The sequence below is a fragment of the Vicia villosa genome, unplaced genomic scaffold (assembly GCF_029867415.1).
Source record: "Vicia villosa cultivar HV-30 ecotype Madison, WI unplaced genomic scaffold, Vvil1.0 ctg.001884F_1_1, whole genome shotgun sequence".
In the NCBI taxonomy this organism is placed as follows: domain Eukaryota; kingdom Viridiplantae; phylum Streptophyta; class Magnoliopsida; order Fabales; family Fabaceae; genus Vicia; species Vicia villosa.
The window spans coordinates 211,140-227,132 of NW_026705763.1; the positions used below are offsets into that span (position 1 = coordinate 211,140).

The following is a 15,993-nucleotide window of genomic DNA, read 5'->3' on the forward strand; positions in this document are numbered from 1 at the left end:
ATGGGGAAAAGGAAGTTGCTCTCTCAGAACTATCTAAATCAAAAAGTGGTAACAAGGAAATAGGTTCGATAGAAGCGGCGGATGTAAGTTTGGTTGCAGACAGTTTTGATGGAAAGGCAAAATATGGGAGTTCCCAGAAACTGGTGGCAGAAAAAGTACAAAGTAAATCTAATGGAAAGCATAGAATTAATGGTGATGTGAATGGAAGGTACATAGATATGGATAAAGAGTCAACGACAGATGCAAATAAGGAGGTTAGGTGTATTGACGTGGGAAAAGAGTGTCTGGGGCTGCAAGACAAGGACGTTGTGGGCAAAGACAACTCAGATGCAATAGCATGTACACAAGTGGGCCTCCTTGGCCCAACACAAACAACAAAATCCAACAGAAAAAAGGCCTTGGTGGATATATATGAAAATCAGAAAATCCCATAAGGGTGATTTCAATTCTGTCAAAAATAGGGAGGAAAGGAGGGTTATTGATAATCATAGTAAGGGTGTTAAGATGGAAGAATTTAACTATTTTATTGATAACATGGATTTGGTGGATCTACAAGTTACGGGGAGCTTGTTTAGTTGGATTAAACCAAACGGCAAGGCAGCCAGCAGACTTGACTGTATCCTATTAACAGAAGGATTGATTTCTAAATGGGAGATAGTGGCTCAAGAGGTTGGGAAAAGGGATGTCTCAGATTATAAGCCAATTTGGACAAAATCAAACAAAGAAGATTGGGGGCCAAAAAGTTTTAAAGTCTTAAGGTGTTGGTATGATCATGAGGAATTCCATAGCTTTATTCAGAAGGAGTGGAACGCTAAGGTAATCAAAGGCAGTCCAGCTTTCATTATCAAAGAGAAATTCATACTCCTGCGTGGCGGTTTAAGAAGTTGGAACCTTAACGTATCTGGCAAGGTGGACTTGAAGATAGAAGAGATTGTGGAAGATTTGAATCTGTTGGAAGAAAAGCTGCTTATCCCTAATGGAAGGTTAGAAGAATCTAATTATGCAAGTAGAAGGATGTATCAGGAGAATTTCTGGCAGAAGCTACACATCAAAGAGAGCATCATTAAACAGAAATCAAGTCATAAATGGGAAAAAGAAAGTGACAAAAATACTAGGCTATTCCATGCGACATTGAAGGCTAGGAATAGGAGCAACTATATTGGTTCAGTAAAGAACTCTGCCGGATTGATTGTGGACTCGGTGAAAGAAGTAAAAGCAGCTATCAAAGATTATTTTGAAGAAAAATTCAGCAGTCCAAACTGTCCAAGACCTTGTTTACAAACCCCAATCAATTATAAGTTAACCGAACAATGGAGTTTGGAAGAACCATTCACAAGGGAAGAAATTAGACAAGCAGTATTTGAAGGCAATGGTGACAAATGCCCAGGGCCGGACGGGTTTAACCTGGATTTCATGAGGAATTGCTGGGATATCGTGGGAGAGGAGATAGTGGTATTCATCCAGGAATTTCATAAAGGTGGTAAGCTTCCAAAAGCTATAACGGCGTCATTTCTAGCCTTGGTCCCGAAATGTGAAAACCCCCTAAGCCTAGCAGACTATCGTCCAATTTGTCTGATTACTGGCCTGCTCAAACTTCTTTCTCGAATATTGGCAGCAAGAATAAGGAAGGTTATAGGCAAATTAATATAATTCAACCAAACGACATTTGTACTGGGAAGACAGATTCTTGATGGTGTTTTGGTTACAAATAAAATACTAGATTATGCAAAAAGAAACAAGAAGGAGTGTTTGGTTTTTAAAGCTGACTTTGCACAAGCATACGATTGCGTAGATTGGAATTACTAAAGGTGTATGCTAAGAGGCATGTGGTTTGGTGTGAGATGGATGTGTTGGATGGAAGCTGTCTTCTTCTCAAGCTCGATGTCAGTTGTAGTTAATAGGAGTCCAACGGCGGACTTTCTAGTGTCGAAAGATTTACGGCAGGGAGATCCATTATCTCTGTTCCTGTTTACAATCATGGCAGAACGCTTGGCAAGCTTGATGAGACAAGCAATTCAAAGAGGACTGTACAAGGGGTTTAAGATAAATGAATCAGCAGAGTATAGTCTCTTGCAATTTGCTGATGATACGATAATATATGGCGATGGCTCGTGGCATAACTTGTGGACTCTTAAGGCCATATTAAGAGGTTTTGAAATAGTATCTGGGCTGTCACTAAACCTGAAAAAACGTAAGTTATATGGAGTAGGAATTGAGGACTATAGAATGGAGGCTTCTGCATCATTCCTGGGATGCAAAATTGACAGAATCCCTTTTAAATTCTTGGGCTTCACTGTGGGTGGGAATCATAGACGGATAGATTTTTGGAAACCGGTTGTGAAGTAACTGAGAGAGAAACTATCTTCTTGGAAGGGTAAGTTATTATCAATTGGTGGCAGAGTAACTATGCTTAATAGCATTATCACGAATATGTCGTGCTACCAATTCTCATTCTATAAAATCCCAAAGAAGGTGGCAAAAGAAATAATTGCCATACAAAGAAATTTTTTGTGGAATGGAGTTGGAGAAAAAAATTTGATTGCGTGGATAGCTTAGAAAGAGGTGTGCAAATCAAAGGAAGAAGGCGGCTTGGGCATTAAACATGTCGTAAGTTTCAACAAGGCTTTATTGTCAAAATGGATTTGGAGAATACTAAAGGAAGAAAATTCTATATGGTGTGGTGTGTTGGAAGGAAAGTATTGATGTGTGAGCAATAGAATATGGGGATGCGATGAACCCAAGTCAACAGCAAAGAAATCACTATGGTGGAGAGATATCATGGAGTTGTGTGGTGAGGAAGAAGGAGCAATGAAGAAAATCACCTCTAGAATAGGTGATGGACATTCCATTCTGTTTTGGAAAAGTAAATGGATTGGGGCAGATGCTTTGTATCTTCAGTTCCCTGCGTTATTCAATGAAATTAATTTCAAAAATATCTCTGTTTTCAATGTTGGTTTTTGGAATGGTGATATATGGGAATGGAAGCTTATTCATGGTGAAGAGGTGCTGGGGAGAGATACTTCGAGGGAGTACATGAAATTGAAACTATGCATGGTCGGGATTGGCCCTACTGCCAGTGCCAAGGACCGTCTCATCTGGCCGTATGAGAGCTCGAATTGTTTCAGCGTAAAGTCATGTTACATGATACTCATCCAAAATTCTGTTATGTTACCTATGATTGGTCTAATGGAGAGTCTCAGTCTCAATTGGGGAGCAGCCTTGCCTTCAAAGGTCTAGATTTTCGATTGGAGGTTTCTAAGAGATAGGATCCCAACAAGGCGACAATTTCTAAATAGGAAAATTATAACGCACCAACAAGAAGCTAAGTGTGTTTTTTTGTGATATGCAGATTGAAGACACTGTGCATATATTTTTGCAGTGTACTATGCTAGTGTCATTGAAGAGGAGAGTATTTTCGTGGATAGAAATTCAAATGCCTGCTATAGAAGATTGCGGCGAATTTTTGTTGTATTGGACTGAGAAATTACAGGGTACCATGAAGAACAATATAGCTGCAGCCATATGGTTAACATTTTGTTGGTGCATTTGAAAGGTAAGAAATGACATTATCTTCAACAATGCAAAGCTGGACCTAGATGAATTATATTACATGATTTTATGGTATTCTTGGTGGTGGTTAGCATCAACTTCAAACCTTAAGTGTAATTTCTATGAGTGGTTTAAAAACACTCTTTTAAGTGCCCGTTGTTAGATTCCTTGTAGAATAGATTTACTTCCTTTCTTGTATAAGGGTTGGTGTACCCCTAGTACTCCTAATCATAATACAAGAGTTGTTTATGAAAAAAAAATCTATTTTTTAGGGTTATAAGTCAAACAATAAACATATCCTATTATCAAGGATAAAAAATATTGTACTTTTATTTTGCAGCATCCCCACATATGGTCCACATCTTTCATGGTTCAAATAATATCCTATTATGAAGTACCATTACATATAATAATATATACATGGAGTCCAAATATGAACTTTACATGTTATTAGTACGACTTGCTTTTCCAAATAATATACTATAGGCTTGTGCTATGGTTTTATTTCTTCTCTTGTAGCAGAAATGATGTACTGGTAGCATTGTAATATAGCATGTCTCATGCTAGAGTTTATTTATTTAATAATATATATCACCTTTGCTTTTCCAAAAAAATAAATAAATTAGTAAAACGAATGTTGTCTCCATATTGGTTTTTGTCCAAATTCATTGTTAAATAATAGGGAAATGATAGTTATACACTAAAACTTACACTTTACACCGTATTTTTATACTATTTGATTATTTTATTATATTTAATCATTATTTTTCACTTTTTTTAATACCAAGAAATAAATTCCATTGTTGTAATTTATTAAGTGTAAGGATACGGTGTAAGTTTTTAGATGTAAGAATAGCATCCCTCTAAATAATAATAATTTATTGAATTGGTTGTACCTGTTGGATAAATTTAAATGCAGTCTTGGAAAGCCAAAAGACAGATTCTCTAGGGCAGACAAACTTTCATAGGAAATAGTTAATCATTAAATGTTATGTCTATTTATGTTCCCCTGGTCTCTATATAAAGACCCTCTCTTTGTAACCTAATTTTCACTTTTGCAACAAATCCTTTGCAAGTCAATATATATTGGAAGAGAGTAGTTTGATCTGTTACCTTCAAATTGGTATCAGAGCGCATGGCAAACATGATGAACCAGATGCCATTGCCGCAACTGTCAAAATCAAACTATGAGAAATGGAGCATTCAGATGAAGGCGCGGCTTGGATCGTTAGATGTGTGGGAGGTTGTAGAAGAAGGGTTCGAAGAACCAGAAACCACGACGGGAAATACAGCAGCCCAGAACAAGGCGTTGAAAGAGACGCGGTCGAAAGACAAAACAGAATTATACATGTTGTTTAGAGCAGTAGACGAATCTGGTTTTGAGAAGATTGCTGGTTCAACTACTTCGAAGCAAGCGTGGGATACACTAGAGACGGTGTTCAGAGGAGCAAATAGAGTCAAGCAAGTTCATTTGCAAACTCTTCGAGGAGAATTAGAAAGTATGAAGATGAAGGAGACGGAGTCCGTGTCGGACTACATCACGCGTGTGCAAACAGTTGTAAATCAACTGAAACGAAATGGAGAAGCAATGACTGATGCTCGAGTTGTCGAAAAGATTTTAAGATCTTTGACTGAAAAATTCGAAAATATAGTATGTGCAATAGAGGAGTCGAAGGACCTTGCGACAATCACTGTCGAAGAAGTAGCTGGTTCACTTGAGGCACACGAACAACGCAAAATACAAAAGAAGGAGGAGACACTTGATAATGCAGAACAGACAAAGGAATCCACTAGAGATGAAAGGGCACTTTTATCTCAAAACTGGCGTTGTCGAGGACGTGGCCGTGGAGGTCGAGATGGTGGTCGAAGCTATCAGAACAACAATTTCGAAAGAGGACAGGCAAGTCAACAAAATTGGCGTGGTCGAGGACGTGGTCATAGAGGTGGCAGGTCGAACTCCAACATCGAATGCTACCAATGCAATAAACATGGACATTTTGCGAAGGATTGCAACTCATACAATTGCTACAATTGTGGAAAAGGGGGACACCTTGCAAAAGACTGTCGATTCAGGAGGAAAGTCGAAGAGACAACAAATTTCGCACTAGAAACAGAATCAAACGAAGGATTCCTATTAATGACCCAAAAGGAGACAAACACAGAAGATGACACTATATGGTACCTTGACTCAGGAGCAAGTAATCATATGTGTGGTCACAAACATCTATTCAAAGAAATAAAGAAAATTGAAGATGGTCATGTATCTTTTGGAGATGCGTCGAAGGTAAAGGTCGAAGGCAAAGGAACAATTTGTTATTTGCAGAAAGACAACGTACCTGGAAAAATACAAGATGTTTATTATGTACCAAATTTAAAAGCAAATATTCTAAGTCTGGGGCAACTTACAGAGAAGGGATATTCGATATTTATGAAGGATCGAATACTGCATTTGAAGGATAAATCAGGGCACCAAATTGCTCAAGTTGAGATGGGAAGGAATCGAATGTACAAGCTGAATCTGAGAAGCGTTCGAGAAAAATGTTTGAAAATCGACACTGAAGACCAAGCAACTCTGTGGCATCTACGTTTTGGTCACTTACATCATGCTGGGTTAAAGAGATTAGCGGGAAGAAACATGGTACATGGATTGCCTAACATGGAGTTTGAAGGAAAATTTTGTGAAAATTGTGTTTTTGGCAAGCAAACGAGAACTTCTTTTCAAAAGAAGGCAGAATATCATGCTAAGCACATCCTTGAATTAATTCACACTGATATCTGTGGACCAATGACTCCAGAATCCTTTAGTGGCAAGAAGTATTTCATTTCCTTCATCGATGATTTCTCAAGAAAGACTTGGGTCTACTTCCTGAGAGAAAAATCTGAAGCATTTGAAGCATTCAAAAGGTTCAAGGTAATGGTTGAAAAATCGACTGATCGACACATCAAAGCACTTCGTTCTGACAGAGGAGGAGAATATACTTCGACAGCTTTCATGAAGTATTGTGAGGAGCAGGGTATAAGGAGATTTCTAACTGCAGCATACTCACCTCAACAAAATGGGGTTGCTGAAAGGAAAAATTGAACAGTCCTTGACATGGTTCGTTCAATGCTCAAAAGTAAGAACATGTCGAAGGAATTTTGGGCAGAAGCTGTGCAATGTTCAATCTATGTTCAAAATAGATGTCCGCATTCAAAGTTGGGAGATCGAACACCGCAAGAAGCATGGAGTGGACAGAAACTGACTGTATCTCATTTTAAAGTATTTGGTAGTGTTGCTTATGCACATGTACCAGATCAACGAAGAACGAAGCTTGAAGACAAGAGTCAGAAATATATATTAATTGGGTATGATGAGAAAACAAAAGGATACAGGTTATTCGACCCCATAAACAAAAAGGTGGTAGTAAGTAGAGATGTTTGAGTGAATGAAGCAAGTAGGTGGGACTGGAACAATTCGATAGAAGACATAGTCGAAACTGAAGAACCCTCAGTCGGTATACCAACAACCCAAAATCAATTACCAAGGTTTGAATACTCTGACAGTGAAGACGAATCCTCACAGCCCAGAATGAGAAGCTTGCAAGAGTTGTATGATAATACAGAAGAAGTACATCTTGTGTGTCTACTGGCAGATTCTGAAAACATTAGTTTCGAAGAAGCATGGAGAGATGAGAAGTGGAAGAATGCCATGGACGGAGAAATTAAAGCTATCGAACACAACAAAACTTGGGAACTAGCAGAGTTACCAAAAGGAAGTCGAACCATTAGTGTGAAGTGGGTGTTTAAGAAAAAGATGAATGCTCAAGGAAAAGTCGAAAGGTACAAGGCACGACTTGTGGCAAAAGGATACAGGCAGAAGGAAGGAATAGATTATGACGAAGTATTCGCACCAGTTGCAAGAATGGAGACAATTCGACTGCTGATTTCTCAAGCTGCTCAGCTCAAATGGCCAATATTTCAAATGGATGTCAAATCAGCATTTTTGAATGGTGTGCTCAAAGAAGAAGTCTATGTCGAACAACCACCAGGATACATGAAAGACGGAAGCGAAGGAAAAGTGCTAAGACTCAAGAAAGCACTTTATGGATTAAAGCAGGCACCTCGTGCATGGAATACACGTATTGATACTTACTTCAAAAAGAATGGTTTCCAACAATGTCCTTATGAACATGCTCTATATGTAAAGAAGTATAAAGAAGATATACTGCTCGTTGCACTCTATGTCGACGACTTGATTTTCCTGGGCAACAGTGATCAAATGATCGAAGAATTCAAAGGTTGAATGACACGAGAATTTGAAATGACGGACTTAGGTCGAATGAGCTTCTTTCTTGGTCTGGAAGTTCGACAAGAAGAAACTGGAATTTTTGTCTCACAAGAAAAATATGCAAAGGACATTCTGAAGAGGTTCAAAATGGAAGGTTGCAATCCAATCTCGACACCAATGGAGCCAGGAGCCAATCTTTCAAAATTTGATGGGGGGGAACGTGTCGAAGCAAACAAATTTCGAAGCTTGGTCGGAAGTCTTCGATATCTCACATGTACTAGACCAGATCTTTCTCTAAGTGTCGGAATCTTGAGTCGATTTATGGAAGAACCAGTTCACTCACACTGGAAAGCTTTGAAGAGAACTCTTCGTTATATCCAAGGAACTGTGTCACTTGGAATGTTTTACTCAAAATCAGAAGATTACAAGCTAACAGGTTACTCCGACAGCGATTGCTGTGGAGATATAGACGATCGAAAAAGTACATCAGGATATGTATTCTTTATGGGAAACACTGCTTTCACATGGCTCTCAAGGAAGCAACCAATTGTAACACTGTCAACATGCAAAGCAGAATACGTGGCTGTATCATGGTGTGTATGCCATGCTATATGGCTTAGAAGATTGTTATGTGAGTTAGAGCAGAAGTAGGAAAATGCAACCATAGTACAAGTCGACAACAAATCAGCAATCGAACTGGCAAAGAATCCAGTGAATCATGAAAGAAGTAAACACATCAACGTACGTTTTCATTTCATTCGAGAACATGTGAAAAATGGAAGCGTCGAACGGAAGCATGTGGCAAGCAAGGATCAAGCTGCAGATATTTTCACAAAACCATTGTCGAAGGAGATATTCGACAGAGGCAAGATAATGCTGGGATTAATTGACCGAAGGAGCATTTAATTTATGGGGGAGTTTTGTTGGATAAATTTGAATGCAGTCTTGGAAAGCCAAAAGACAGATTCTCTAGGGAAGACAAACTTTCATAGGAAATAGTTAATCATTAAATGTTATGTCTATTTATGTTCCCCTGGTCTCTATATAAAGACCCTCTCTTTGTAACCTAATTTTCACTTTTGCAACAAATCCTTTGCAAGTCAATATATATCGGAAGAGAGTAGTTTGATATGTTACCTTCAGTACCTTTGTACACATATGGTACACTTGCTTTCTGGCTTTGTTATTCGTGAAAGTTTTTTAAACCTATCAGCTGCATGTACTATTACCACTTTCCAATCCTAACATTAATAAAGATATGCAGAAATCCTTACCAAAGGATTTTCAGAACCACTATTCATCATTACCTGCCGCAGAAGCAACAGTGCAATGACAATCACTTTCCAGGTATGCAGATTAGTTCCTTTTTAACTTTGATACGTACAAATCTTAGTTACTATTCAATTGGACACATTTGCCTTTTTGGAGCATTTCCAACGTGCATTTTCAACCCTTAACAAAATAAAGAAATACAATATTTTGGGGTTGACTCAGCAACTTTCAAAACAAAAACTCAACAACTTTCATTTACACCAGCTGGTTCCCTCCAAAACACCCAGGAACTACTTCTTGCGAGAAACTCGGGAATCCTTTCCAACTTCATCAAGTAAGTTTGTGAATTTTGAGACACCATGTTATTGCTTCCACCATATGCACTCTGTTGTACAATATCATTCATAAAAATCTTTGGAAAGTGATAAAAGTCTTTCATGTATATATATATATATATATATATATATATATATATATATCATTCAGATTGGTATGGTTGTAAACCTTACCTTAATATATACAATAGAATGATATGTTTTCTGAATCCACTGGGAGTTCATTATGTGAATATTGATTATATGTATTACAGTTCTTTTTTGATGTTTTATTGGTTGGCTGTAACAACACTTCTTATTCATGTTTTTGTGTTGTAGAATAATACCAGACAGTTTGAAAAAAATGAACCAGTCCACCAACCAAAACACCAGTCCAAGGTTTGAACAAACTCAATATATACATTCAAATGCAAGTGTGCGAAAATTTGATTGGTCTTGTGCATTTTTTTGTAGATTAATTGACGACAATACAGCCATTATGAATGATCCTATTATGTGGAGGAAATCTGTCTCAAAAAGAGCCCGATTTCGTAGGTTTTACATTCTGAAACATAAAAAATTCAAGCGAATAAAGGATTATCATCCAACTACACCATTCACCGTTAGACAACCACTTTTAGAACTTACCTTAGACCATTCAAATGTCAGCAATGATAATGTTATCACTCATACCGGCCCCTCTCAATATAAACATGCGGAACCGAAAATGCAGTGTAATATGGGTACAAATCTACTCTCAAAGTTCTCAACTGTTGCAACGGCTCAAGATATTGAAAACCAAGCCCCATCTTTGCCCCAAGATAATGTCTTTGATTCACGTGATCCAACAAATATGCTTTCCCCTACACTGTGAGTATTAGAGTTAACTTCTTTATATATGTTGTTATTCATACACTGTAGTTAAAGGACCCCATACATTTACAGGCTTGACACAACACAAGCATATTTAACCCCAACTCAATCACTCAAACATGGAAGGGGTCGCCCTAAAAAGGTTCTTGGATTCCCAGATAGAGCCTACAACCTATTGCGAAACGATCAAGCTCAATTCACCACACCAAAGTTGTCAATGGAGAATCAACTTTCCATTTCTCCTAGGTAACAGTTTTTAGCTGACTCCGATTAATATATACATTAATTTGCATACTTTGTTTATTAATTTTTCATGATCTTCAGAATGGTAGAACACCATTATCCATCCTATCATTCTGGATCAACTTCACAAATTACAACAACCCCCGAGGCAACCAATGTATTTAAACCAACCGTTAACTTGGATTACGAAAGTGGTGACGATGATGATTCTGACTATGATCCTTGTAACACCCCATATTTTACATTTATTAATTTAATGGGAGTTTAAATTAATTTCTTGGATTATTGGTATTTTTAATTGGAATTAAGTTGGAAATTGTGTAAAATAAGCTATTGGGCCAAGTTGTGGTTAGTAATGGAGGGGGTGTAATTGATAGGCCTTATTACTAAATTTATTTTGCTTTATTTTTCATAAAATAAGAAAAAGAAGAAAATTGGAAAATAGAGAAGGAAAACCTAGGAGGGAGAGAAGGAGAATTCATGGAGAAAAGAGATTTTCGTATTCATGGTGCAGCCCTCACAAAATGGGTCATAACTCTCTGCTCGTAACTCCAAATCAGGTAATTCTCGAAGATTCGGATTCTACACGAAATTTCCATCGATTTGATATATTAAATCGTATCAGGGACGTTCTCGATGAGGAAGATAAGCGAGTTTGAAGATTGGGAATTCTTGCTGAAAGTGAAGAAAAGAGGCTTACGGGTTTGATGGAGAAGAAGAGGAAAAGTCCAGATTCTTGGCTAAGGTAAGGGAGGACTCTTCCGATTAACATCTATTATCGGGTTATGGATAATAGGACTGATATAGATATATTATTTCATGTCAACTGAGTCGTATGATAGAGTTGGGATTTTGGGGATGTTTGTTGATAATTATCCGTTTTGATGAATTCCATGAATTTGGTGTTGTATGATGTTTGATGATGCATAATATATGTTATATGTGTGTATGATATATGTTGTGTGGCTGTTTTGTGGTGTTTGATCAACTTGAATCGATTTGGTCGAGGTTGAGGAATTTGGGATTCAGGTTCGTATGCTGTCAATTGCGATTGAGATCTCTGATTTTTGCCAGTTCGCGCCGCGAAGGTAGGTGTGCACCGCGAAGGCGTAGTTCTTTTCTCGTTTCGCACCACGAACCTTTGTTTGCGCCGCGAAGGCGTGTTTTCTATTCGTTGCGCGTTGCAGACTCTGTGTGGCGCCGCGTGCTGTAGCGATAATTGTTTTCTTTGAAAAATGTAAAGATGCATAACTTTCAAACCGTTGGCCTGTTTTAAGTGCCATTTCGAGCAGGACGAAGCTTATGAAGTATTATTTATGTTAGGATGATGAAATGATTAGTAGCTTGAGATTATTTTTAAAATCACGACTTTGCTTGTTTTGATGAATGTTGTGTTGTGGACATATATGATGAGATGTAACGACACAAGCTATGTTTAAGACATTATTATGTGATGATTTGTTTGTTGGTATGATGAAGCTTATGAGATAGTTTCGTGATGATGAGAATATCTTGTCTGTTGGATGGATGATGTATTATTGACATATATGATGAAATGTGATAATATAAGATGTCGTTTTGAAAAACATTATGATGTGATGATTTGTTGAGAATTGTATGATGATGATTGCTTTGTTTTGGAATGATGTGGATACATGTATGTTCTTTCTTATTGATGATGATGATTGATATGGACACATGTATGTTCTTTAATGAGGATGATGATGATGATTGTATTTGAATGATGCTAATGTATATAAACATACTTTGATGATGATGTTGATGATGATGATGATGAAATGAGTATTTGAAGATGTTACTCATTAGACTTGACGATGGTATAAGTATGTTCATGTATGTTTGCATTCATTCATATTCATTGAAGATGCTGTATCCATGATGATGTGTTGGATCAGTGAAGGGCATGATTCCCATTGTGTGGAATCTGTGCTGGCAGGGCCGTATCTTGATGATGTTGGATCGGTCATGGGTTATTCCCATTTGATGATGTTGGTACCACATGCATAGTGTCAGTTGCATTCATATGCATGACTTTTATAACATGATTGGATATATTCCAGTGTTATAAATCTCGATGATGTGTTGGTTGATTGTTTTGTGATGATGAAACTTGTCTGAATGTCTGTTTATGAAACAATCGGGTGAATGATGTAACTATGAGGTGTTATTATTTATGATTCAATAACATTTGTTAATTTGAATGAGACTCACCCTTACTGTTGATATTTTCAGATTGAGGATAGCGGCTTTTGGCTCGGTGAGGATTAGCTCATGAGTCAGTTTGTTTAGTACAGCGTCAGTGTCATGCTCTGATATTGTAACACTGGTGGAACGCTAGTTTAGAGTTTATGATGATACTCTATTTTGTTGTTATCGGATTAATTTTGTGAGATATTGCATAGATGATATTATGCTTATCTGTTAATTAATGTTCCGCTGTGTAGAAACATGATTTTGTTAAATTGATGGTTTTGTCCCTAAGTGAAGCATGACAATTGATTTATGATAATTTGTTTTAAATTGAACTGTGGCACCCTTGTTTTCATGTTTTACACTGAATTATTTTATTAATTTCTGCAGGGTTTAGAAGGGTGTTACAATCCTTTCTTAGGTATTTATGGCTACTTATACCTTTCATCCCTACTCATTGCTTCTTAGTTATATATGTTACGTTTAATTTCGATGATGGCGGTATAAAAATGCGTTTTGAATCATGTTTCATGCCCTTTTCAGTTCTTAATATTGTGGTCATACAATGACGTTCTTTGTCTGGTAACATACGTGATCCGACATTGAGTTTATTAAACGTAAATTTTTTAATAACAGTGCCAGATTCATCAGACGACGAAAGCCTCAAAGACGACTACTTTTGTCCACCATTTTCAACTGCTAACCAACCTGAATGCAACACTGAAGGTATAACAATAAACATAACTTCCAACATGACATCTTTCCTTACAACTACTTTTGTACAACAATTTATTATGATCATGATTTCAATGCTGTTTTGGTCATAGAGTATGACGATTTGGGTGATGCATTAATTGAGTGTAGACATTGCAATGCTTTAATGTGGTACCAAGAAAGGAAGGACAAACACAAACATTCTGCAAACCCCAAATACACCTTGTGTTATGGAAATGGCAAGATAGAACTTCCATTCTTAAAACAACCTCCACTACTTTTAGCACACCTACTCTTTGATAAACATTCCAAAGATGCTAGAAGTTTTCAGTCACAATTGCGAACATACAACATGATGTTTGCATTTACTTCTGGTGCCAAGATAGACAACAAATTCAACAATGGTCGTGGCCCACCAACGATACGCATCCAAGGTCAATTTTGCCACCAAATAGGGAGTTTATTGCCACCCGAAGGACAATGGCCAAAATTTGCTCAGCTCTATATTTATGACACGAAGAATGAAGTTACAAATAGAATGGAAGGCCTACGGTAAGCAATAAATATTGTCCACACCTATTATATTGTTCTTATTTCTTAATAAAAACAACTCTAATGAGTTTCTTTGTTTGCTGGTAGTAACAAAGACAAGATTGATGAAGATATTGTAAAAAGACTTTGTGACATGTTGTATACACATAACGTACATGCCAAAAGTTTCTTAATGGAAAGACAGAGACTTAATCAGGGAAATGTTCACAATTTGAAACTCCGATTAATAGAAAATAGAACAACAGATGGAAGAGTGTACAACCAACCAACGGTTTCTGAGGTGGCTGCTTTAATCGTTGGGGACATTGACACAGCTGAAGAAAGAGACATCATTATGCAAAAACAGGGTGGGAAACTTAAACGCATTGATGAGTTTCATGCAAGCTATCTTGCTTTCCATTATCCATTGATCTTTCCATATGGAGAAGATGGTTATAGACCAAATGTTGCCCACAGAGATCTTGACATATTTGATGATAATCCAAGATATAGATTGACAATTCGAGAATGGCTTGCATTTCGGATTCAAACTCGGTTAGCAGAGGGTAAAACTCTTTTGGCGTCACGGAGATTGTTCCAGCAATTTTGGGTTGATGGGTACACGATGCTTGAAGGGGAGAGGTTGAAATGGCTCAGAAACAACCAATCTAAACTTAGAGTGTCAAAGTATAACAATCTCAATCCAGAAGGAGATGAAACTCAAACACCAGGGTCAAGTACCGGTAAAAGAGTTATCTTACCCTCAACATATGTAGGTAGTCAAAGATTTATGGATCAGCTGTACTATGACGGAATGGCTATTTGCAGTAAGGTGGGATTTCCTGACCTATTTATTACATTCACATGCAACCCTAATTGGCCAGAAATTCAAAGAGCTTTGAATCCACTCAACTTGAAACCACATGATAGACTTGACATCATTTCTAGGCTTTTCAAAATGAAGTTTGATAGCCTTTTGTCTGACGTCACAAAGAAAGGGTTCTTAGGCAAAGTCCTTGCTTGTAAGTCATTAATACTTGTAGTCTTTTCATACTTACTAATTACAATGCAAAACTTTATTTTGAAAATATTTTTATTTCAGATATGTACACAATAGAATTTCAAAAGCGAGTATTGCCACATGCACACATTCTTATTTTCTTGCATCCATCAAATAAATATCCGACACTAGACGATATAGATAAAATTATTTCAGCCGAGGTTCCAGACCCATTGAAACAACCAAGGTTATAAAATTTGATGAAGAACCACATGATACACGAACCTTGTGGGAATGCAAACCCAAAATGTCCATGCATGAAAAATGACAAGTGTTCCAAGTTTTTTCCAAAGAAGTTTCAAGATGTGACCATTGTTGATAAAGATGGATATCCTGTTTATAGAAGGAGAGATAATGGTTATACAATTTAAAAGAATGGAATAAAATTTCATAGCGGCCATGTTGTTCCACACAATCCAAGTTTACTAATGAAGTATGAGGCACACATAAATATGGAATGGTGCAATCAGAGTACTTCAATCAAATATCTCTTCAAGTACATCAACAAGGGTTTTGACCAAATATCTGCTTTCATTGCTCCAACTGATAGCATAATGTCGCCCTCGGTTTTTTACCATACCTCTCGTGGAGAGATATACGAACTGACACTCTTCTTTTTTTTGCTTTTGTGTTTTTGAAAATCAGAGAGTCGCCACCGACTTTTATTTTATCCAATTAAGGAAAGGTTTATAAAAGAAATAGAAAAAGACCTTTAAGAGATTTTGGGTAAGGGGGTAGGTTATACAAAGGGAAGGTGTTAGCACCCTTTGTATCCATGGTTATCCATGGGCTCTTAATTGCTTAGCTCACTTGTTTAAATCATTTGTCTTGCCTTAAAATGCTTGTATGTGGTCTTAAAATTCATTTTGTGAATTGACTTTGTAATGATCCTTGTGCGGATGTATACAAAGTGTTTTATCTTTCGAAAGATATTTTGAAAAAAAGAACGTTAACTTCGT

General features: G+C 37.2%; 2 protein-coding genes across 2 annotated transcripts; both read left to right on the forward strand.

Moving 5' to 3' along the window:
- The first annotated feature begins 2,778 nt into the window (after positions 1-2,778).
- On the forward strand, positions 2,779-3,550 carry LOC131636998 (uncharacterized). The gene is made up of 2 exons (XM_058907568.1): positions 2,779-3,231; positions 3,350-3,550. Exons 1-2 carry the CDS (start codon positions 2,779-2,781, stop codon positions 3,548-3,550), a joined length of 654 nt encoding a protein of 217 aa, XP_058763551.1.
- Positions 3,551-7,849: 4,299 nt separating this feature from the next.
- Positions 7,850-15,228, forward strand: LOC131636999 (uncharacterized). Its single transcript, XM_058907569.1, has 9 exons — positions 7,850-8,463; positions 9,877-10,272; positions 10,348-10,521; positions 10,600-10,742; positions 13,120-13,230; positions 13,366-13,455; positions 13,557-13,995; positions 14,083-14,996; positions 15,077-15,228. The coding sequence occupies exons 1-9, from the start codon at positions 7,850-7,852 to the stop codon at positions 15,226-15,228; spliced, it is 3,033 nt and encodes a 1,010-aa protein (XP_058763552.1).
- Positions 15,229-15,993: the final 765 nt, after the last annotated feature.

Bases quoted from the DNA above. Each gene is read 5' to 3' on its own strand.
- LOC131636998 (XM_058907568.1), top strand. From the start codon at position 2,779: ATGGAGTTGTGTGGTGAGGAAGAAGGAGCAATGAAGAAAATCACCTCT. The intron at 3,232-3,349 runs GTCTAGATTTTC...TGTGATATGCAG, and splicing joins GAGCAGCCTTGCCTTCAAAG to ATTGAAGACACTGTGCATAT.
- LOC131636999 (XM_058907569.1), top strand. From the start codon at position 7,850: ATGACGGACTTAGGTCGAATGAGCTTCTTTCTTGGTCTGGAAGTTCGA. The intron at 10,273-10,347 runs GTGAGTATTAGA...ATACATTTACAG, and splicing joins AATATGCTTTCCCCTACACT to GCTTGACACAACACAAGCAT. The intron at 13,996-14,082 runs GTAAGCAATAAA...GTTTGCTGGTAG, and splicing joins AATAGAATGGAAGGCCTACG to TAACAAAGACAAGATTGATG.